This window comes from Pungitius pungitius, chromosome 4, assembly GCF_949316345.1.
Source record: "Pungitius pungitius chromosome 4, fPunPun2.1, whole genome shotgun sequence".
NCBI classification, from domain to species: Eukaryota; Metazoa; Chordata; class Actinopteri; order Perciformes; family Gasterosteidae; genus Pungitius; species Pungitius pungitius.
The window spans coordinates 17998292-18018708 of NC_084903.1; the positions used below are offsets into that span (position 1 = coordinate 17998292).

Genomic DNA, 20417 nt, shown 5'->3' on the forward strand with positions numbered 1-20417 from the left:
TCCTACGACATGATATTTGGACCTGCCAACCTGGGGGACGATGCCATTAGGAACTTCAGAGCGAAGCACCACTGCAACTCCTGCTGTCGGAAACTCAAGCTTCCAGGTGACGCACGTTGACCGGCTGCTGTTCAGGGACCCAACCTGAACAAAAACCTTCTACTGCTTTAAGAGACAAACACACCCCACTTTAAGTGCTTCGTGCTCCGACACGTCTCGTTTAGCACAGAACCTTTCCTCCATTTTGATCCAAGATTTTTAGAAGCTCTAATCGGTTGTAACATGTTGACTTTGTACCTTCGTCTTCCAGATCTAAAGCGGAACGATTACACTCCAGATAAGGTGACCTTCCCACATGACGACCCTTCCAACCCGGGGGGCAGCGTAAAAGAGGCCCGTCAATCAATGAGGCAGATGCTGTGATTGGTTTGGAGACACAGAGAGAGAACACACAACAAACGATTTAACACAAAGCCAAGGAGCAGAGAGGCTCGCCCAATCAACTGGAAGATTCACCCCTTGTTTCCGTGGAAACCAGTGCATGCAGATGTCATATTTTTTGTTGATTCCGCCAAAATGCTGTGTTGAATCCAACCATGCTGACATACATACATATATATATATAAATATATAAAATGAGAGAGCGAACGGGATTTATTGACGGGTATAATATCATTGCAGAGGGTTTATTATTTATTTAAGTTTGAGAAGTTGCCTTGTCTAAAAAGAACAAATCTAAGTGCTTTGTACACGTGTTACAGCAGCTTCAGAGCCTGCTGGGACTCCGTCACTGCAACAACGCAGTTTGTCACCACATCATTTTTATAAATGTGTAAACACTTATATCACAACCTTTTATCTTAGTTAATGGGCAGACCTACATGCATTTGAAAATCTTGTAAAATATGGGCTGATTGCAATGCAACTTTTACAGATGTGATGTATGTCATTTTATTGTATTGAAAGTGTGTCCACTAAAAAAATATTGCGGGAAGTTTTTATTGTTACAAAGGTACTATTGCTATATCGTTGTCATCAACTATCGTATGAGCAAATTACAATCCAGTGTATCTTATAGATACTGTTATCTGGCATGAGCTGAACAGAATATTTTATTCAGGGGAACTGACAGACTTAAGGGTATTACTGTATACATTTTGTACTGGACATCATTTTAAACAAATAAAAATGTAAAAAAGCTTTAGCAACATTGCTCAGCTCTATTTTGTCAATGCATGACCAATATTTTGTTTCAATATCAAGGAACAAACACACTTTAACCGTTCAGAAGTGTGTGTGTGTGTGTGTGTGTGTGTCTTATTTATTATTCTAATGGGAGGCTTGTCGAGGTACTGTACAATTTATTGGGGGAAACTTTTTTTGTTTCTGCCGCTTGAGCAGATTCTAATTCCAAATGTTTCCGTCTCATTGAGCCCATCATCACTGGAGCAGTACGGGCCTGTTGATGAAAGGGAGGGGGGGGTGTAGGGGGGGGGTGTGGGAGACAATGAGTCCGGTGTACGAGCGGAGGCAGCTGCTGGTATTTGAATCCTCACACAGCGACTTTGTGTCGGGCTGATTGACAGCTCACCTGCGAGCCGCTGTGGGTTCAGCCGAGGACGCGCCGCTGGTCAGCTGATCGCTCGCGTTGTCCTCAGAGAACCTTTTATCAACTTTATTCACGCGAGCAGCAGACACGTCGCGCCGTGTGAGGAAGGAGGAAGTGTAATTCTGGTAAACAACACCGTTTGCCAAGCGTGACACATCATCTCTGCGGACGGCTCTACCCTCCCACTCGGTGCGGGGGCTCGTATATTAGCCCCACTCCGCCCTGCAGCGCTTCATCCAGCTCCCCGCTGTACTTTGCGCAGCTCTTCGTTAAACTCCAAAGCTCAGATACACACCCGCAGCGGGACGATGGCAACCATCGCTGTTGAATATTGGTAAGTTCTTCATTTACAAACATTTAAACTTGTGCTTACTTAAACTTAATAGCCCGCTTTTGCTTTGAATGGCTCGTTTTGTGCATATTTGAACCGCGCCCTGTGAGGAAGCCTCATTGTTTCGTGTTGTGTCGCAGTGGAGGATGAGGTTACTCATCCCGCTCCCGCCGCCTGGAAAATGACCTCAAACAGGTTCCTGGGGTGAAGAAGGTCACCGGGACCACGGGCCGGAAAGGTGACTTTAACGTTCTCTGTCCTCTCCAGCGTGACGTAGCACATTAACCACGAGGCCTTGAAACGTCGCAGTGAAACGACAGTGGCTCCTGTTCACTTGTATCTCATGGGTTTATATATAAATATATTTATGGGTTGTTTATATGTAGCAAATTGTCGTACGTAGCATTGTGCTGACTGGGGTCGACCTTAAAGTTTAAATAATAAACTACATTTCAGTGAATTGACGCTGGTGCATTTGCCCCCCCCTACAGACAGCTTTGAGGTGTCGCTGGACGGTAAGCTGATCTACTCCAAGCTTCAGAAGGGATCGTTTCCTGACCCGTCTCAGGTCAGTGTCTTCCTGACACACACATCGGCCTTTTTCTTTTCAAAGATGAAAAGGGGGGCTTCGTAGTTTCGGTTTAAGTAAAACCTGGTGAAGCTCATTTTAAGGAAGTGCTAGTCATTTGCTGCGGAAAACACATTTTGTCGACTTTATTTATATTTTGGTGCTCAATATAATATTTTCATAATGTTCTTCTTTTGGTGCAAAAACAAAAGTAAACTTTTAACCAATACTTTCCATAAGCACGTGACTACTGACGGCGCTCCTGAAAGCAGCGCGCAGGCGCGCGCGCGCACAAACACACGGACACACACACACACACACACACACACGTTCTTTTACCAGCCCTGACCTGCTTGATGATGCTTCTATTGCTTTGACCATGTGGGCCTCACCCGTTGTTTGGTTCTGTCTGGACGGGTTCCGTTGGCCGCGTGACTCACACTAGGTTCTGTATTTGTTTGGTTTTACAGCTGGTGGAGATGGTGAAGAAGATGATTGGCAAATAAGGAGGAGGGAAAGGGGAGGGAGAGTCATAAATGAGCTCCCTTCTTTTAAAAAGCTGTATTCACACTGCAAGGACGAGGGTTTGGTTTCTCTTCACGGTTCGGATGCTAATCTGAATACAAAAAGGGAAATTAAAATGTAAAACATTAAATCATTGAAAAAACAAGGTCATTTTGGACCAAAATGAAAAGCTTTTAAAGTCTCAGCATCAGCCACGAAGGGGATCTGACCGCTTGTCTTCGCGGTGAATACAGACAAAGGCGAGAAGATGACGAGGCCTGCTCTGGGGAGCCAGACACTGATCCGCACTCTAGTTTATGAATGTTCACATTAAAAGTCACTCAGTGTGGACACGATGGAAGTCTAGGAGCCATTCAGCTGACTGGAGCCCGACGAGCTGCCTTCGTCACGTCCGTCTGCTATTTACTCACAAACGAATCGCCTCTGCTGCACTACTCGGGAATCTTGCTTAAGCCACACACATTTTTTTCACATTTAGCTTTTCTCCATTTGGATCATTCAAAAGGCTGCAGGTCCCCTGATTGGGCTCAAGGATAGTTTGCCTTTTGTGGAAAAATACTCTGTCGTGTCAACGGAATCTTCTTAACATATTATTATCAAAGACATCAGGTATATTTTGTATTTGTACTCCCCATATATGCTCTTCTTTTAAAATATATATAGATGGATTATCACCTGGATGTTTTGTAATAAAGAGCACTGCCATCTCTGTTATACATACATTTTACCAGCTTAGATAAACAACAAACTACAACTACAAATGTTAAACATGTGATATTTAATTTGACTTTGAGCATATAGTTGAACTTTTTTAAAGACAATTTACAGCATTGTTACAATACTGTTATCTAATTTGTAATCAATTCCAACACAATTTCCTGAAGTGCAATAAATAATATCTTTGAAAAGAATGTGTGGAATCATTGATTTAAAAGATGTTTTATTTTCTTTTGTGCGGTGATCTGAGCCGACGTGACTGACTCGCCGTCACAAACTAATCAACTCTGTGACGCATCCTCCTGTTTCCATTCATGTTTTTATATTCTCATTAAAGGCTTTTAAATGTGAATCTGCAAAGTCGGTGAGTAGTAAGTTTAGGTGTCCAACCAATCATGATGTTTGTGTTTTTTTGCCTCTGAAATGTAATAAAACGTTTTTATTGATTTCAAATGTATTTCCCTTGTGTGAATGAGTACACTTGTTTGCTCTTTATCTGTGGACACTTGACAGTGAACTCACAATGTTTTTTGTGACTACCGGGCTTCCTTTTATCTCCTCGGCCGTGTGTGAGAACATCTGGACCAGCTGTCTGTTGTTGTGTTGCTCTGTGGAGGTCACAGAGTTTCTCACCCTTTCGAGGTGCAGCGGCTCAGAAATAAGCTCTTTGGATACTTTAAATGATTAGGATGGCTCCTCCTTTGGGTTTGGGATTTGTTGAATAAATGTATCAATCAGCTTATGGGTCGAGAGGACTCGTGTTGCGGGCTCTAAACTTTGGCTTTTTAAAACCCTCAAGGTTGGGTTTTAAATCGGCTACAGATGTCCATGTAATCTCTGCAGCACATAATCCATATGATCACATGACTATAATAACAACGCTCGATTTGGGTCTTCACTGGTAAGAGTCAAGCGTATCAACAGGAAACATCCATCCCCACATCAGAGGTCGCTGTGGTTCTCTTTCTCGCAAACAATGTGGGTGTGTGTTGTGACCGTAATGGAGACAAGTGTGTGTGTGTGTGTGTGTTCGGTAAATGCTCAGTTTCATTGCTCCAAATGAATATAAAGACCAACACATGGTCCCTTTGTGTATAACAAGTAGGACGTGCAGGAACAATTACCTCATTGCTGTGTCATGGCGGGCGAACACTCACACGCTCACACACAAAGGCCTCATTTGTAACGTGTGACAAGTGTGCGACTTTATTTCCGATTAATTAAACCGCTTGTATTTGGGTTTTTTTTATTTCCGTTCGTTGAAGCTCAGGTACAAAGTCTTCAGTCAATCCGTTTCAGTGTGAAACTTGAACCATCATCATTCTAAGGACAGAAACGGCTTTTCATTTACGATTCAGTGATGTGTTCATACTTTCGATCACACCACGGTCTGAATGGCATCCGTGGCCCATTTCAAGCTTGTGAATGTTCAATCCACATTTAGGAGATGAGGAAGAGTTTTATAAGCCCGCCAACACTTACTGTTGAATGTTTATATTGACTTACTTCAATGCAAGTAATATTGGACTAAATATAGCAGTAGAGCGTTACATTGTTACTGTAGTAATGCATTACTGTGCGCTTCAACATAGTAGCTGGTCAAAAAATAACATTTTAGCTGATTCAACTTATGTTAACTTACTTAAAATTAAATGTCAAATGAATGCATTTGGGTTTAGGTGCACATATAATGACTCCAGTGTAATAGAATACATTTAAAAAATCACCGCTTAATTAACAAAACCAATAGAAAAGGTGTTTTCAGGGTCTAGGTACCGTTGGGTATAACATTTGCGTATGTGGTTTTTTGCTTAACTGGATGTCTGAGGAGCAAAAAGGCCGAACAGATCTTATTTATGACAATGTCTGCACATGAGAGGGCAGATCATTTAAATTCCTCGACACACTGAGCTGATGCGTAGACCTCTAAAGAAAACCGTTACGAAAAGTTGACATTACACTGAAACAGAAAGTAGACTTCAATCACAAAGAACCAATAGTTGCTTCCTTTTTATTATAAAAACAGTGACAAATAAATAAACCAAAAGAATGTAAAAATATAATGTTTACAGGATTTTTTTGGGGGGGGAGGGGGTGCCATAGCAAGTTTGTTCTACTAGTCTGCTTAATGTCAGATTGGTCCCCTGTTGGTTAGGGTTGATATGAGAAACACATCACAGCACCGTGGTGTGTTGAGCGGATTCAGCTGCTGATCCGTGTAAAACTGACTCAGTCGATTGAAAACTAAATGAAACGACAGAATCAGCTGTGGATCGGTTAGAAAAAGGGGGCGGCTTAGTTTCATTTCATATAAATATAATATATTAATTTATACATTGTACACTAGAATGGCTTTATACTACATAAACACATGAACAAAAAGGCAGCTGACCATTTTTAAATCAAAAGCTGTGTGAAAATTGAAGTCTTTTAGCTGCACAGCTGAAAATACAAAAAGCGCAAGAAGAGTATCCAGAAACATGTGCTTTTTTTAATTTCACGGTCTGATATGCAAGCGGAAATCATTTTCTCCTAAATGTTTGAAGGCAGTGAGATAATTTACAATCGTAAGGAATGGATGATGAGATGCCAGTATTAGTGTGTGTGTGCGTGTGCGTGAGGGGGGGGGGTGTCTGAGTGTGCAAACATTCAGTTGATGATGTGAGATACAACCCTGAATTCACTACAGATAAAGCCTGTTTTGTTGCAGCATTGACGTTAAAATTTCAAAATGTCTACTGTGCCAAATGGAATGAGAACATGGACGAGCGTTTGTTTGGGGGGGGCGGGGGGGGGCAGGCTAGCGCACCAGGAGGAAGGTGAGTCCGGCGAGGCCCACGCCGGCGGCAGCAAACAGCACCTTCTTCATGGACGAGTCCAGATCGACTTCTCTGGCACCGCGGGAGAACTTGCAGAACCCCTCCTGCAAGAAAGAGACAGAGCAACAGAGCAGGTGAGATGGGGCTGACCGGTTCAACCAGTACACACGCTTCATAATGGTTTCAAATTCCTTACGGTATGAATTTCTCACACCGATATCAACTCTGCAGGTAAGCGTATTGTTCGTCTCTGAGGGCGCAGCGATCGGAGCAGCCCGCCTTACGGGTGTCCAGATTGAGTCATAGTTATAACATGTAATAACTCACAACTAACGCCCCAACAGGGTAACACACCAGTCTGTGACACTAACAATTTGTAACACGGAATTGTTCATTAGACCAAAGTGGCCGGCGCTATGGTGAGAAACATCTGGTTTTCTAGTAGGTTAGAATATGACCTGCTGCTTTGTGTTCCTGCACGTTTTTACTAAACAAACCGAGAAGACTAGTTGAATAATAAGTGAGTGTTTGACGGACGAGACAAGAATGTGCACTCATCTGCAGCTTCTCAAATAACCTGATCGCACACAACTTCAAAATGAGTCTCAACCTGAAGTTGTGGAAAAATGTGCCATGTGTTTGTACAGAAACTATTGAATTTGTTCCTACCATTAATGAACCGATTCATTCCTATTCTGCTCCAATTAGCAAGACAACAAAAAAACAAGACGATGCCCAGCTGTGTGTGTGTGTGTGTGTGTGTGTTTCTCCATGTTTTCAAACTGCTGCCAGACTCTAATGCACCTGCTCTCAGCTCCAGGTGTTTTCCTGCTGTGCAGCTGCTTGTTTTTCTAGTCATACCACGCTAACTTTCAGTATAGCCAGAGCCAAATTCAACACACAGAAGCTTTGACTGTTACTACAAAGTCCATCTGGCTGAGCAGGTTACAAACCAGCTGCCACCAGAAGAAAGGAGCCGTGGGGGTGTGTGTGTGGGTGTGTGTGTGTGTCGGGGCAAACCCATTCACAAAAGACATTCAACTTTAGTTTGTTGAGGCTTCAGGGGCCTTAGTCCATGTGTGGTACATCATAACTATCCCGTCATGAAGTTAAAAATGACCTTTGTCCTTCTGAGCTTCAGTTGCTGAACAAGTACTTAGTCAAATTTGGCCTGACAACACAGCTTTTGTTATCAGAGTGTTTTGGTTCATCTAAATGGCCAACATGTTGGGTCACGGCTCGGGGTTTGTACTTCTGCGGGTTGTTTTTTTGGAACATTCCTCACAATGTGGCCTATTGCCACTCCACAATTCATATAATCATAGCAGCCACGTGAGTCATAGCATTTAAACCAAGCCGGGGGAAGGGGGGTTTTTTTGGGCCGCATTTACACACGATTTGAATATAAACCCACGCAGGAAGCGCAATATGATCTATGATCCAGACGAGGTGATTTCCCACGACAAGAGTTTCAAATCATCACTTCCACGTCGGGAGATGTACGCTCGACAGTTTCGTGGTTAAGTATTCGAACGCTCCGCTCATCTACCGGGGGTTGTGTTGAGTCAGCTCGCGTCGGTTCAACCTACCCAGCCGTCATTCTCCAGCAGCCAGTCTTTCTTCTCCTCTCCCAGGTAGTCTGCTATGGTCTCTGCCAGCCCCCTGCAGCTTCCGGGCTCCTGTCCTAGTTCCTGCCCGGGGTCCAGCCCCAGCTTCGTGGCCTTCTGCTCCAGCAGCTGCCTGGCCACCACCCCGGTAAAAGCGAAAAGGGAGACAACCCTCCCCCAGTTCAAGCGTCCGTCTCCCACCAGCTCTTCCATCACCTTCCTGAGGCTGGAGCAGGGGTCCGGCCCGCACTGCCGGAGGAAGGTCTGAGCGAGGGCGTGGAAGCGAGCCTGGTGCTGGGTCTCCATGTCCTGGGCCAGGCGCCTCATGGCAGCGGCTGACTCGCTGGGAGGGGGAGGGGCCGGCCGTGGGCTGGTGCGGCCCAGGTACAGGTAGTCCTCTGCCAGGGCCAAGGTCTCTTTCCACAGCCCGCACGACATTTTCTAAAAGGAGGAGAACAAAAGATTGTTGCCTTCGTTTCATGAATCTAAAAAAGGAGCCGGTTACATTGCTACTGAAAACAGAAATGTATAGTTTCTTGGTGAGAGGGTGAAAATTGGAAATAAATTCAGGCCTGCAACCATTATTTACATTAGTTTTATCTCCCAGCTGCTTAATTATTGGTTGTCTACAACACAATGCTCTAGGAGGGGGATATCTTCAGATCCAACAGTCCAGAAACATTGATTTAAAGTTTTATTTAATAAAACAGCGGGTATTTTATTTTAGCGGTTTCGTTAAATTGTTCAGACTACATTTCCCATAAGCGCCGCTTAATAGCAGAACAGTGACGTTAAATTACCAGCAAGGTTACCACAAACCACCAGTCCCGTAAAAAATGTTTTATAAAAAGGACAAACTGTTAAAAATAGCGATATAACGTTATACATCAACCATTCGTAAAAAGGTAAAGGTCACAAAAGATACGTGAACATTAGCTAACGTCAGGCAGCTAACAGCCGCGAGCCCGTGCGACCGTTAGCCCGGAAGATGCTAACGCAGAGTTCCGTAAACGAGACTCAATCCAAACGATATTAATACCACCGCGACGTGACGGCTACGCAACGGCTGGTATCCGTTCCTCCCCGGCTCTGAATTGGGGGGGGGGGGGACTCCCAGCCGGCTTCCCTTTTCTCGGTCAACCAGCCCGCTGATCTGTCACCAGAGCAATGGAGGACACAAAGGACCATCTCCGCCGGCGCGACGAGGAGCGAGCGCCGCCACATCAGCGCGGTTTAAACGCTGCCTTTTTTTTTTTTTATTTGTTTCGTTTTATTTTTTCCGCCCCCCCCCCCCCCCGTTGTCACAAGTCCCGATATTTCGGTGTGGTTAAAAAAAAGGCTTATATTATATATAAAAGTAATTCGTGTGTTCCGTGCGTAAAGAGAAAGGAAAGCTTACCCTCCCAGCGATATCAGACTGCTCTGTGCACACACGCAGGGCGGAAGGAGAACCTCGGAGCTTTCACCGCTTCCCTTCAGCTGCACATTTATTCTGTGGCTCCGCCTCCGCACAGTTACCCCCCCCCCCCCCCGCAGAAAAAAACCCAACAAAGCCCCTTCGTAACAGTTATCCGGAACCGTAAAAATGGAAGAAAAAAAAAAAATATACACCCACGTCCATAGCTGTCAGGTTCCACGTAGAAGACCAATTCATCGGATTGTTGACGTGTGAGAGTTTGAAATACACGCAGGTGTTCATCAATACACTTTTCGGTAATGGATTATTAGTGTCTGTATTTAAGCGGAAGATGAGTATTAGTGGGGATTTAAAATTTAAAAAAGTCTCTATTCATGGAATTGTACGGACCAATTCATTGGTTTTTTTTGGGTTTCACTCCTCTCGCTCTCACTGTGTGGTGTTTGTAAACTACTCATACAGACAAGCTCAGTGAAGTTTAAGAGGAAGTGAAAAAGGCTTCAGGTTGTATTCAAATGAATGGCAGTCAAAGCAGATACTGTGACGCGTTTTGGTACTTTCTCCCCGTGGTAAAACCCATCCTTCCATCAATTAGTCCCTTCTATCTCTCCCACTGACCTCTCCCCTCACGTTGGTGTTTCCCTCTGGGTGTTCCCCTCGACCAACTCCAGAAAAATCCTAATCCAGGTTTAAATTAAAATATGTAAAAAAAAATAAAAAAAAAATATATATATATATTTTTTTTTTTTTACATATTTTAATTTAAACCTGGATTAGGATTTTTCTGGAGTTGGTCGAAATGTGCAAAGGGTAACCCTTTGCACATTTCGTTTTTTCTTTTTAAACAATTGTCAAAGGGTTAGTCATCCTTCTCCACATCATCACCCGTCACATCTCCAGAGCTTTGAACATGGACTGTTTTTATTAAAACAAGTCAATATCTGCACACGAGGTTCCGAGGCCTCCGCAGCATCGTGCTTTTCATTTCACAAAGAACGTCTGGAAACTTGAAGGATAAAGTGTGTGTGTGTGTGTGTGTGTGTGTGTATATATATATATATATATATATATGTATATATATATATACACACATGTGTATATATCATCATGTGTGTGTGTATATATATATATATATATATATATATATATATATACACACACACACACACACACACACACACTTTATCCTTCAAGTTTCCAGACGTTCTTTGTGAAATGAAAAGCACGATGCTGCGGAGGCCTCGGAACCTCGTGTGCAGATATTGACTTGTTTTAATAAAAACAGTCCATGTTCAAAGCTCTGGAGATGTGACGGGTGATGATGTGGAGAAGGATGACTAACCCTTTGACAATTGTTTAAAAAGAAAAAAACGAAATGTGCAAAGGGGAAAGACCGTCTGATAAATATGGTGTGATTGGGAAAATTGTTATTTGTGATGTCATATATATAATTGATAGGCAGTAAGTATTCACATGCAAAAACCGCTATGACTGTTTAGTTTGAGGATTCAAATACATCTGTGTAAACATTTTCACACGATGATACAATGTGAGTTTTTATTGAGGGCAGCCAGGCATTCCTGTTGGAACTAAAATAAAGTGTTGCGCCCCCTTGTGGCTGTCAGTTCAATCAACATGGTGGTTGCTTTAGTTTCCCTTGAGTCCATGTAGTTGTATTCTCTTGTTTTTTTATTAACGGTACCCGTTTCTCTTGGCATATCAATCTGAATATTTTGTTTTATGAAATCACATACAGAATGGGCTAAGAAAATAGCAACAATAGGATAAGGCCTCTGTATAGTTTCATTTCTTCCTTCCAAAAGAGCAAAAGTTGGTCATTGGGATCGAAACAATAGCAACATCAGTGTTTAATGCTGCATGTGTGTCCCAATCAGTGAAAATCAGCAATCATACTGATCATCTATTTGTATTTTGGTTGACGCATGAATATATGTCGGCTTCCAGTGAGGTTATCAGGGCTGAGTGAATTAAAGGCAGAACAGAAATGAAAGCTACAACAAAATACTTTTTATTTTACTAGTTATTGACTGAGCTTTTGACGTTTATGTATATTAAAACCAAACAAAATGGTGGCTACATTGTCTTCCATTGTAATGTATGTATATGTATACAGGAAAGGTCTAACAGTTAACCAATGTTCATCATTTACAAGATAATCTTATATATTGTCTGTATATCTACATAGTTTTAATTCTCTTATTTCCCTCCTTGTTGGCATAAACAGTTACATATTTATTCTATCAGTCACCCTGCTGACAATGACAAACGTTAGGAATCCCACCATGACTGCTCACACTACGGTTCTGATACAATGACATATTCTCATTCAGGACAGACTTCATGTTAGCCGCCTGTGTGTGTGTGTGTGTGTGTGTCACACGGACGCTTCGTATGTACACCCTCCTGCAGCAGTGTTGGTGCCAGACAGGAACTCCTCACTGTGACATATCGGCTCTATGACCAAATCTGCATCGGGAGAGTCAGGAGAATCACATGGGTTAAAATATCTCAACATTCTTTAAACACAGTGGAATAAGTAGGCCAAACTAACCCCAAATACTGAGCAGGGCTGTTTAGCTTTACTGTAAACCTTTTGAAAAATTCAAAAAGATCTGATATATCTGATATATTAACAATTATTCAAAATCTCATTATCCTTCAAATGCTGTGATTCCGTGAATGGAAAAAAAGACAAAACGAATAGGGAGAAGTGAGGCCGTGTGGGGAATCTGTGGCTCACCCGTAAGGTGTTGTCCCAGGAGGCCGAGCAGAGCGCCGTGCCGTCGGGGGACACTCGGACTCGGCTGACGCGGTTCTCGTGGCCAAACAGGGCGGAGACACGCGTTCCCTTCAAGACGTCCCACACATGGATGGTGTAGTCGTTATAACCAGCGAAAAGCAGACGACCTGAAGGGAGTGGAGGGAAGAGAAAGTACATCAAAGAGGAAGCGGGGAATTTGGAAAAAGGAGAAGCAGATACGGATGAAAAATTGGCTGACAGATAGGGAACTTTAATATTCTCGGAATATGATTAAAAATAGCTCCATTGATATCAGATAACGTATTCTATTCCTCAATTCTCATGAGCACTGTCCATCATTCAACAGACGGATCCATTCACAAACTCCTCACCACTCAGAGAGAAGTCCACCGTGGCAGCACCGAATAGGATGCTGTCCTTCTGGTAGACGGCCACCTCCCGGTCAGCTCGCAGGTCATAGAAACGGCACTGACACACACACACACACACACACACACACACACACACACACACACACACACACACAAGTAGACAATGGTAGTTTTAGTCACTATTAGGTACTGGGTTACCAACGGGGTCGGTGGTAACTCTTTAGCTGGTATTTGTATGTGTGTGCTGGAGGTGTAGCCTGCCGGTGCCACAATATGACACACGACTAGTTGAGACGGCGGACTTCATCAAATAAACAGACTTCCTACACGTGCGCGTATTGACGTGACCAGCAGACACGTCACGGCGAACATAGGACTGGACTCACCGTGGCGTCGTCTGAAGCGGAAGCGAATGCGTCTCCGCTGGGGTAGTACCTGGAAACGCACACGGCCGACAACACAGAGCGAAAGTTGTGTGTTTTGGCACATTTGACAAAAGTACATCCAAAATCAAAAGCAATATATTTTCAAACAAAGTGGAAAATATTTAAAATGTCTTTTTATACCAGAATGGTTTTTAGCATCTTATATGATAAGCTTTAGCAAATTGATGACAAGATTTTCACTAAAGTCTCTCATTCATTTTCAAGAAAAAACTCACTTTACACAGTTGATGTCGGACTCGTGGCACTCAAAGGACTGGATGTTCTGTCCAGAGCGCATGTCCCACACGTTGGCCTTCCTATCACAGCCCTGATGACACACACACACACACACACACACACGCACGCACGCACGCACGCACGCACACAGACACACACACAAATGGAAATATTGATGCTGTAAAAAGATCCAGAATCTTTAAATCAGAAACTCAATCCAAACAGGAACCAGTTACAGAGGTTTTTCAACCACATGACAGACATAAATACACACACACACACACACACACACACACACACACACACACACACACACACACACACACACACACACTCTTTCTCACTCACCCCAGAGACAAACGTGTTGCCAGTCTCAGATGGGGCGAGGTCCAGGGACAAGACATCCGCTGTGTGACCATGGAAGCTCTGCAGCAGCTGCCCGCTCTCCACATCCCACAGTGCACATGTGCCGTCACCGCTGGAGGTCAGCAGCTAACAGACACATGCACACATGAGCGCACGCACAGACGGCCCGTGTGCAACATACATACAAAAAACAGGAAGACATGCATGTTCAGATTTGTTTTTACTATTTTCTTGTCTTCTCATTAAGCAAGTACTTTGTCACACACTGTTTTATTTATTTATTATTCATTAGTTCTTTCTTTCCATGAAATTAAATGATGACTTTGATTATGACAAATTATATCATTAAATATTTGGCATACAATACAATGACTTTTTAATGATTTTTCACATACTATGAAATATCTTTAAAAAAATACTATACAATGGAATGGACTATGAGTAGCTGTTATAGCAATATGTACAATACGAATCATTCACTGGGACTAGAAACAGCACAGTGTCCTCAGTGCGTCTCATAAAGTCCGTTCCAATAGTGTGCACAGTGAGAGAAACGCTGTTGAGCTCCTCTCCCGTCATGAGACTACATTTAAAGGCACCATGACATTTGTGCACAATGTCTCCCCACAACAAAATTCCAAAATGCCAGCGATCCCTCTGATGAAAACCTATTATATGCACTTAGAGACGCATGCTGACATCAGAGATCTGTGCTGGCTGCTGGATCACAGAGCTCCTGCTGGATGACCTCAGGCACAAAAACACATCCCACCCCGCCTGCACTGGCATGTAGCGCTAGTTTCAACATGAATGCAATTATCAGCAAGCCACAATTACTGGCTGTCACAGATGGGAACCTCATTGATCTAACCGACAGCCTTTGCATCCGCCTGATTCTTCTCACCACCACCTGCATGTCACCATTGATTAAATACTAGCAAGGGTTCCTTTAAATTACCCAGTGGTCACACGTGTAAATGTCTTTGACGAGAAAGTGCAACGGCAGATCTCACATATCGAAACACATACGCGCGCACGGGAAGAGTCTTTATGCGCGCACATAAAAGACACCAAGCCATAGTGACATAGGTCCGCCTTATAACAGCAAACATAGCAGGCCAACCCAGTTATCAAGGATAGAAGAAGTAGTGTCACAGGTTGCTTTCTATGAGTCTTCATTGATCGTCACTGATGTAAAAGACTTCACGTACACACACACACACACACACACACACACACACACACACACACACACACACACACACACACACACACATACACATACACACACACACACACACACACACACACACACACACACAATCAAACACGTACAAGATACAAGACTGCTTGAAAGTGTGCAACCAGTCTTTCAAACAGTGACACACTTTGTGACACTCGATGCCGAGGGTGAAGCAGAAAGGCCTGTGAGCGCTGCAGCGTCCTGGTGTGCACTGATCTTTGTTTTTTGACAAGCGGCACGGAAGAAAAATTCCAGAGGGACGCATGTATTTGCGTGTCTGTGTGTTAAATGTTCTGCCCTCGGGTCCGTGTGCTCCCCTCTTTGCTAGATAACAGCCTGTCTCCTTGATAATAACCACTCAGTGTCTATTAATAAACTCGGAGGACAGAGGAGGTTTCTGCGAACCGTCTCCCTGTGCTCCGCCATCGGGGCGCTGTGCCCGAGGGGAGTGGAGTATTAAGGTCATACATCCGTTTCCTTCATGTTCACCTTTCGGGTCTGGTACGTGACTAATTACTGGGAATAACAGCATACTTTATCTCAGGACGCCTACCCGAACGGATCAGGTCGATGCACGTTATTTTATTCTAAAAGTCTACCGCTACAAAGTAAACAGGACATTTATTCAAAGAAATATGCATTTAATCATTGATAAAATGATGATGTAGAAGGATGTTACGGTCAGCTTCTCGGAAGGCTCACCTGCATGTCGGAGCTGGTGAAGGTGCACCCTGATACGTAGTTTGTGTGCATGGCAACAGACTTCTTCTTTGTATTCAAATTCTCATTTTTGTCAAGCGACAGCGGGAACACCGAGCACTTGTTATCCAATCCGCTTTGAGAGGGGAGAGCAGACAAGAAGTTAGAGGATGTCTTGATGAAACAGGAGACAATAATAACATTATGGATGATTATTAATGATCCATGCTGACAGAAATGATGACTGAGTATTAAGTGACGTATTCATATTCTGAATATTAGAAAAAACACATTCCCAGTAGGATCCAAGTTTACTGAGCAACAGCAGTAACTAACAATATACATTTACAAACAAATGAAGTATCTGTACACAGTGTTAATAGATAAAATACAAATACAAGTGGACGGCCACTCTAATTATTTGTGTTTTTACAAACGCAATGAGATGAAATATCTAAAATACAGATGCACCAACCACCAAGTCAGATTCCTGTATGTATAAATGTTGTATCAAAACTATTTTAAAATTATGAGTTCACTTTGCGCTGTTTTTTGTTGATTCTTAACGACGAGAATGAGTAGATTTCAGGGAATGAAAAGAAATAATTCTCTGTACTTACCCACATGCCACAGCACACCCTGAGGGGGCATAAGCACAGGCCAAAACCCAAGTACACGGCAGGGTTACCCCATGTTCCTGTAACACATGTGGGTGGTAATCGTTCTAAATATAAACCAAATACTCTTTTACACACACACACACACACACACACACACACACACACACACACACACACACACACACACACACACACACATAAAGATTCAGTAGACCCGTATTAATGAGGATTATGATGATGAGTCTGGTTCTACTCTATAGAGATGTGACATGATGGTGAAATCAGGCCAAATCCTCCTGGCTGTTAAGAGCACTCAGGCACACACAATAACACACACACACAGACACACACACACACACTGTGTGAGCACAGTCATTATAGGTGCCAGATGGATGGATAATCGTTAAACGCATATTTTTCTGTGATGGTGCTACGTCCTCCGTCTCTGAGGAGCATCAGACGATCACAGTGCGTTTGGCATGATGCTCAGCTGAGTTCAGCCTCTTCATCTACTGTAACTCTCTCCTGCAGATCATCCAGAATGCAGCAACTCGACCGGTCTTCAACCTTCAGAAATTCTCCCACACTACTCCACTTGTTCGTTCTCTTCACTGGTTACCAGTGGCTGCCCGCATCCAATTCAAATCATTGGTTCCCACGTACCATGCTGTGAATGGATCGGGTCCAGTCTACATCCAGGACATGGTGAAACCCTCCATCCCAACCCGCACACTCTGCTCTGCATCTGCCAAGCGGCTTGTTCCTCCATCACTGAGAGAAAAGCACTCGGCGAGACGGCGACTCTTTGCTGTCCTGGCTCCCAGATGGTGGAATGACCTCTCTGATGACATCAGGACCGCAGAGAACCTCTACATGTTCCGCCGAAAACTCAAGACACATCTTTTTAGACTCTACCTTGACTAAAACACTAACAAACTGCAGCACTAACAAATACATGTTTTGAAAACTCCTTATTTGACGAAAATTGTACTTTCTTGTTACTTGTTCTTCTGAGTTTGTATCTCTACGGTTGAAACGCACTTATTGTAAGCTGCTTTGGATAAAAGCATCAGCTAAATGACGTGCAATGTGGCTGTTGATCCAATGAATTCATGCACACTGCAAACTGAATGCACAAAAGCGATACTGCAACTATCATTACGAAAAAAGGTCAATCCGCGCTTTTGTGGTTCACAGGTAGCAGGTACAGTTGTACTTTAGTGTCACATATTCCTGTCTCATAACATGATGTATTTGGATGTATTTGTTTCTCTGGAGGCTGTTCTTTGAGTTTTACCGGGATGCCGGTGGTTTTGATGTCCCCCATTGGCACAACACCATTTGTGTCATATCTTAGCTTTTCTCAAGTTGTCTTGTCTTACAGTCTTACAGACTTCTACTCACCTTATTCAGAGTAAATGCATCCCAGATGATCACTTTGCCATCCTAAAAAAATCAAAAATAAATAAGGCCATCTACTTTAGCGGTGCTCTTTGTAAAAAGGGACAATTGTCATACAGTAGTGCATGAGTACTGCACTATATCTGTGTGTGTAGTACACACAGGCCTACCTGTGAAGAGCTGACTAGACGACGTTTGTCTTTACACCAGTCCATGCACAGCACCTTGTTCCCATGGCCCTTCAGGACACGTCTGGTCTTTATGGAGAGGGGCCCCAACACCTCAACCTTCTCAGCCACCTGGTTCACTGAGACACAAAACACAAGTAGTACAAGTAGGAATACACACACAAATGCTGCAGAATGGTGCCTGTGTGTGTTGTACTATCCAATGAGATATCGTAGGGTTATTAATAGAGATGTGGGTGACAGCAATAAGTTGTAGCTGCCTTGAAATGATACTTGTTTTCCTAAGTTGTAGTAATAACACTAAGTTCACTAAGTCACTAACTCCCGATGCAGCGTCATTAACGGAGAGACTACAACGAGAGAAGCTGTGAAGTTTCCTCCTCGAACACTCACGCTCGATGTCGCTCAGCTTGGCGCGCTCCTCCTCGAGCTTCTTCTTCAGACGGTCGCTCTCCTTCTTCAGCGACGCCGAGCTCTCCCCTGCCTGGAGACCCTGAGTCGCCATCTTCCGAGAGGACAGAAAAGAGACCCTCAGCAGGGGGCGGATGGGGGGGGGGGCGTTTAGTGGTCTGAGGTTCGTTCAAGTTGGACGCTCGCGAGTGTCACTTTCACAGCTCTGCTTTCAGCTTGTCAACTCACTCCCTCCTTTCCCCCTGCATCCTCCCTCCCTCTATTCCTCCTCCATCCTCCCTCCCTCCCTCCAATCCCCCTACATCCTCCCTTTATATCTCCTCCACCCTCCCTCCCTCCGTCTATTATTACCCTTCCATCACCCCTACATCCTCCCTCCCTCTATATCTCCTCCATCCTCCCTCCCTCTCTTACCCTTCATCACCCCTTCATCCTCCCTCCCTCCCTCCCCCTATATCTCTTCCATCCTCCCTCCCTCTTTTACCCTTCCATCACCCCTTCATCCTCCCTCTCTCTATTGCCCTCCATCCTTCCCCCTCCCTCCATCCTCCCTCTATTCTCCCTCGCTCAATTGCCCCTCCAGGGTTTTAATGACAATATTTACAATTGAAACCATGAATGTTGAGACTCATACACAAAAAAACTTAACATATTGTGATTTTTTTCCAAAGGGATCCATCGTTGAACCAAAGCTAACATGCAATTTATAGAGGACACGTTGTAAAAGAGTCTGTGATCACAGATTTACGTTTTCACGACAGGGAGTTTTAAACAAAATTAGGATTTGACTTGTGTTCACTTCACAAATGTTTCCGTATCTCCCATAACCACACGTCATTGTTCAGATCATTTTAGCATAGTTACTGTCAAAGAGCCACTTCCACGAGGGAGCGCAGTGTCACATGTCCTCAGAGACGTCCTGTGTGTGTGTGTGTGTTATAGACACTAAAACAGATGCAGGTCAAAAGGTGCTGCTGCGTGACGTGCCGTCAGATAAACAGCAAGTGTTACTGTTATCCTCATTAAACTAAAGATGTGTTTGCATGTGGAAGCCTGACAGGTTGCTGTCATCATGAATGCGAGATGGACTTAGGAGCATAGACGACATAGATAACATCTGGACCACGTGGGTCGACGCAGTGCTAAGTGACTCCGTGAGGAGATTCCTTTGCTGCAGTTTGCAATGAATCTATGTGACGGCTACTGTGACGAGGAGTACGAAGGGGGAAAAAAAAAACCTACCACTTCCACACAGAAGGAGCAGTAGTTTATGGCCTCGGACTTGACGTAGATATTCATGAGAGGACTGGCCTTCCCGCAGCAGTCGCAGGGGCCAAAAGTGACCGCCACGAACGTCTGGTCGCACATGACTGAAGACGATCAACAACAAGCCCTGTGGGTGAAGCACAAAGACATAAAGTCAATCAGCTACATGCTATTTTGGTTTATAAGGGGCTCTTTTGGTTTCCTTTATTGTTGTGTGACCACTTGTATATTTGTGTGTGTGTGTGTTAGGAGATAAGTAGATTGTAATCTACTCCAGCGTGATCCTGCTCTGAGCTCCAGAGGGACGGAGTGAAGCACAGCTATTCTGGGAACTGCACAACTCCAAGCAACACACTCCATAACAACGAAATTACAACTCAATACTTTTCCCATCCCGATTACATCATGCACTGTTCCCTCGTTTTAAGAAGGCACTTATTTTTTAATAGTAACTTCTCCAATATAAATCATTACACTTAGCACACAATAACGTGGACTAATTTGTGTAATTGCCTTCAATTTGTTTCAAGTACATTTAGTTAAAATCATCAAAATGAATGATTTACGGCTGTCGAACTTCATCCAAGCTGGTTCATTACGTGTCATGAACTATACACTCGCTACTCAAATGTCCATGATTAGGTTCCATAAGTTTAACACAAACTTGAACACAACACTCAGTTTTGAAGTCATCTCGACAACGATGTCTTACCTCACAAGAGAACGTTTCCCCCTCTGCAAAGCAAGTATTTATGCGTGGAGAACTAAGCGGAGTTTCTCCGGTGAAGAGGATTGTCAGTGGGTGTAATCTTCTT

General features: G+C 43.7%; 3 protein-coding genes and 1 long non-coding RNA gene across 5 annotated transcripts in view; 2 read left to right on the top strand and 2 right to left on the bottom strand.

The window, feature by feature from the left end:
- The window catches only part of trpm7 (transient receptor potential cation channel, subfamily M, member 7), a 30664-nt gene extending 29443 nt beyond the window's left edge, over nt 1-1221 (top strand). Inside the window, exons 36-37 of the mRNA XM_062562019.1 lie at nt 2-106; nt 311-1221. Coding sequence (XP_062418003.1) covers nt 2-106; nt 311-423 — 218 coding nt within the window. The 3' untranslated portion in view covers nt 424-1221. The remainder of the gene's footprint in view (nt 1; nt 107-310) is intronic.
- A 358-nt stretch (nt 1222-1579) lies between these two features.
- LOC119197812 (uncharacterized) lies at nt 1580-3665 on the top strand. The gene is made up of 4 exons (XR_005114448.2): nt 1580-1943; nt 2081-2178; nt 2432-2508; nt 2979-3665. It is a non-coding gene; the product is annotated as an uncharacterized LOC119197812 (long non-coding RNA).
- A 2079-nt stretch (nt 3666-5744) lies between these two features.
- On the bottom strand, nt 5745-9682 carry bcl2l10 (BCL2 like 10). 2 transcript variants are annotated; one of them, XM_037454440.2, is made up of 3 exons: nt 9576-9682; nt 8159-8617; nt 5745-6673 (listed from the first exon to the last, which is right to left on the bottom strand). In XM_037454440.2, exons 2-3 carry the CDS (start codon nt 8612-8614, stop codon nt 6551-6553), a joined length of 579 nt encoding a protein of 192 aa, XP_037310337.2. In that variant the 5' UTR covers nt 8615-8617; nt 9576-9682; the 3' UTR covers nt 5745-6550. The 2 variants fall into 2 exon arrangements, with proteins under 2 accessions (XP_037310337.2, XP_037310346.2); XM_037454449.2 differs by lacking the exon at nt 9576-9682 and adding an exon at nt 8977-9245.
- A 1208-nt stretch (nt 9683-10890) lies between these two features.
- Nucleotides 10891-20412, bottom strand: gnb5b (guanine nucleotide binding protein (G protein), beta 5b). Its single transcript, XM_037486392.2, has 13 exons — nt 20315-20412; nt 19579-19729; nt 18319-18430; nt 17908-18044; nt 17741-17782; nt 16337-16413; nt 15720-15852; nt 13757-13900; nt 13408-13499; nt 13133-13181; nt 12747-12843; nt 12355-12521; nt 10891-12080 (listed from the first exon to the last, which is right to left on the bottom strand). Exons 2-13 carry the CDS (start codon nt 19702-19704, stop codon nt 12069-12071), a joined length of 1188 nt encoding a protein of 395 aa, XP_037342289.1. The 5' UTR covers nt 19705-19729; nt 20315-20412; the 3' UTR covers nt 10891-12068.
- Nucleotides 20413-20417: the final 5 nt, after the last annotated feature.

Excerpts from the sequence above, each read along its gene's own strand:
- bcl2l10 (XM_037454440.2), bottom strand. The coding sequence starts at position 8,614 with ATGTCGTGCGGGCTGTGGAAAGAGACCTTGGCCCTGGCAGAGGACTAC. Across the intron at positions 6,674-8,158 it reads TGCTGGAGAATGACGGCTGG|GAGGGGTTCTGCAAGTTCTC; the intron begins GTAGGTTGAACC and ends TCTTTCTTGCAG.
- gnb5b (XM_037486392.2), bottom strand. The coding sequence starts at position 19,704 with ATGTGCGACCAGACGTTCGTGGCGGTCACTTTTGGCCCCTGCGACTGC. Across the intron at positions 15,853-16,336 it reads GGGTGTGCTGTGGCATGTGG|CGGATTGGATAACAAGTGCT; the intron begins GTAAGTACAGAG and ends CCCCTCTCAAAG. Across the intron at positions 13,500-13,756 it reads GCAACACGTTTGTCTCTGGG|GGCTGTGATAGGAAGGCCAA; the intron begins GTGAGTGAGAAA and ends GTGTGTCATCAG.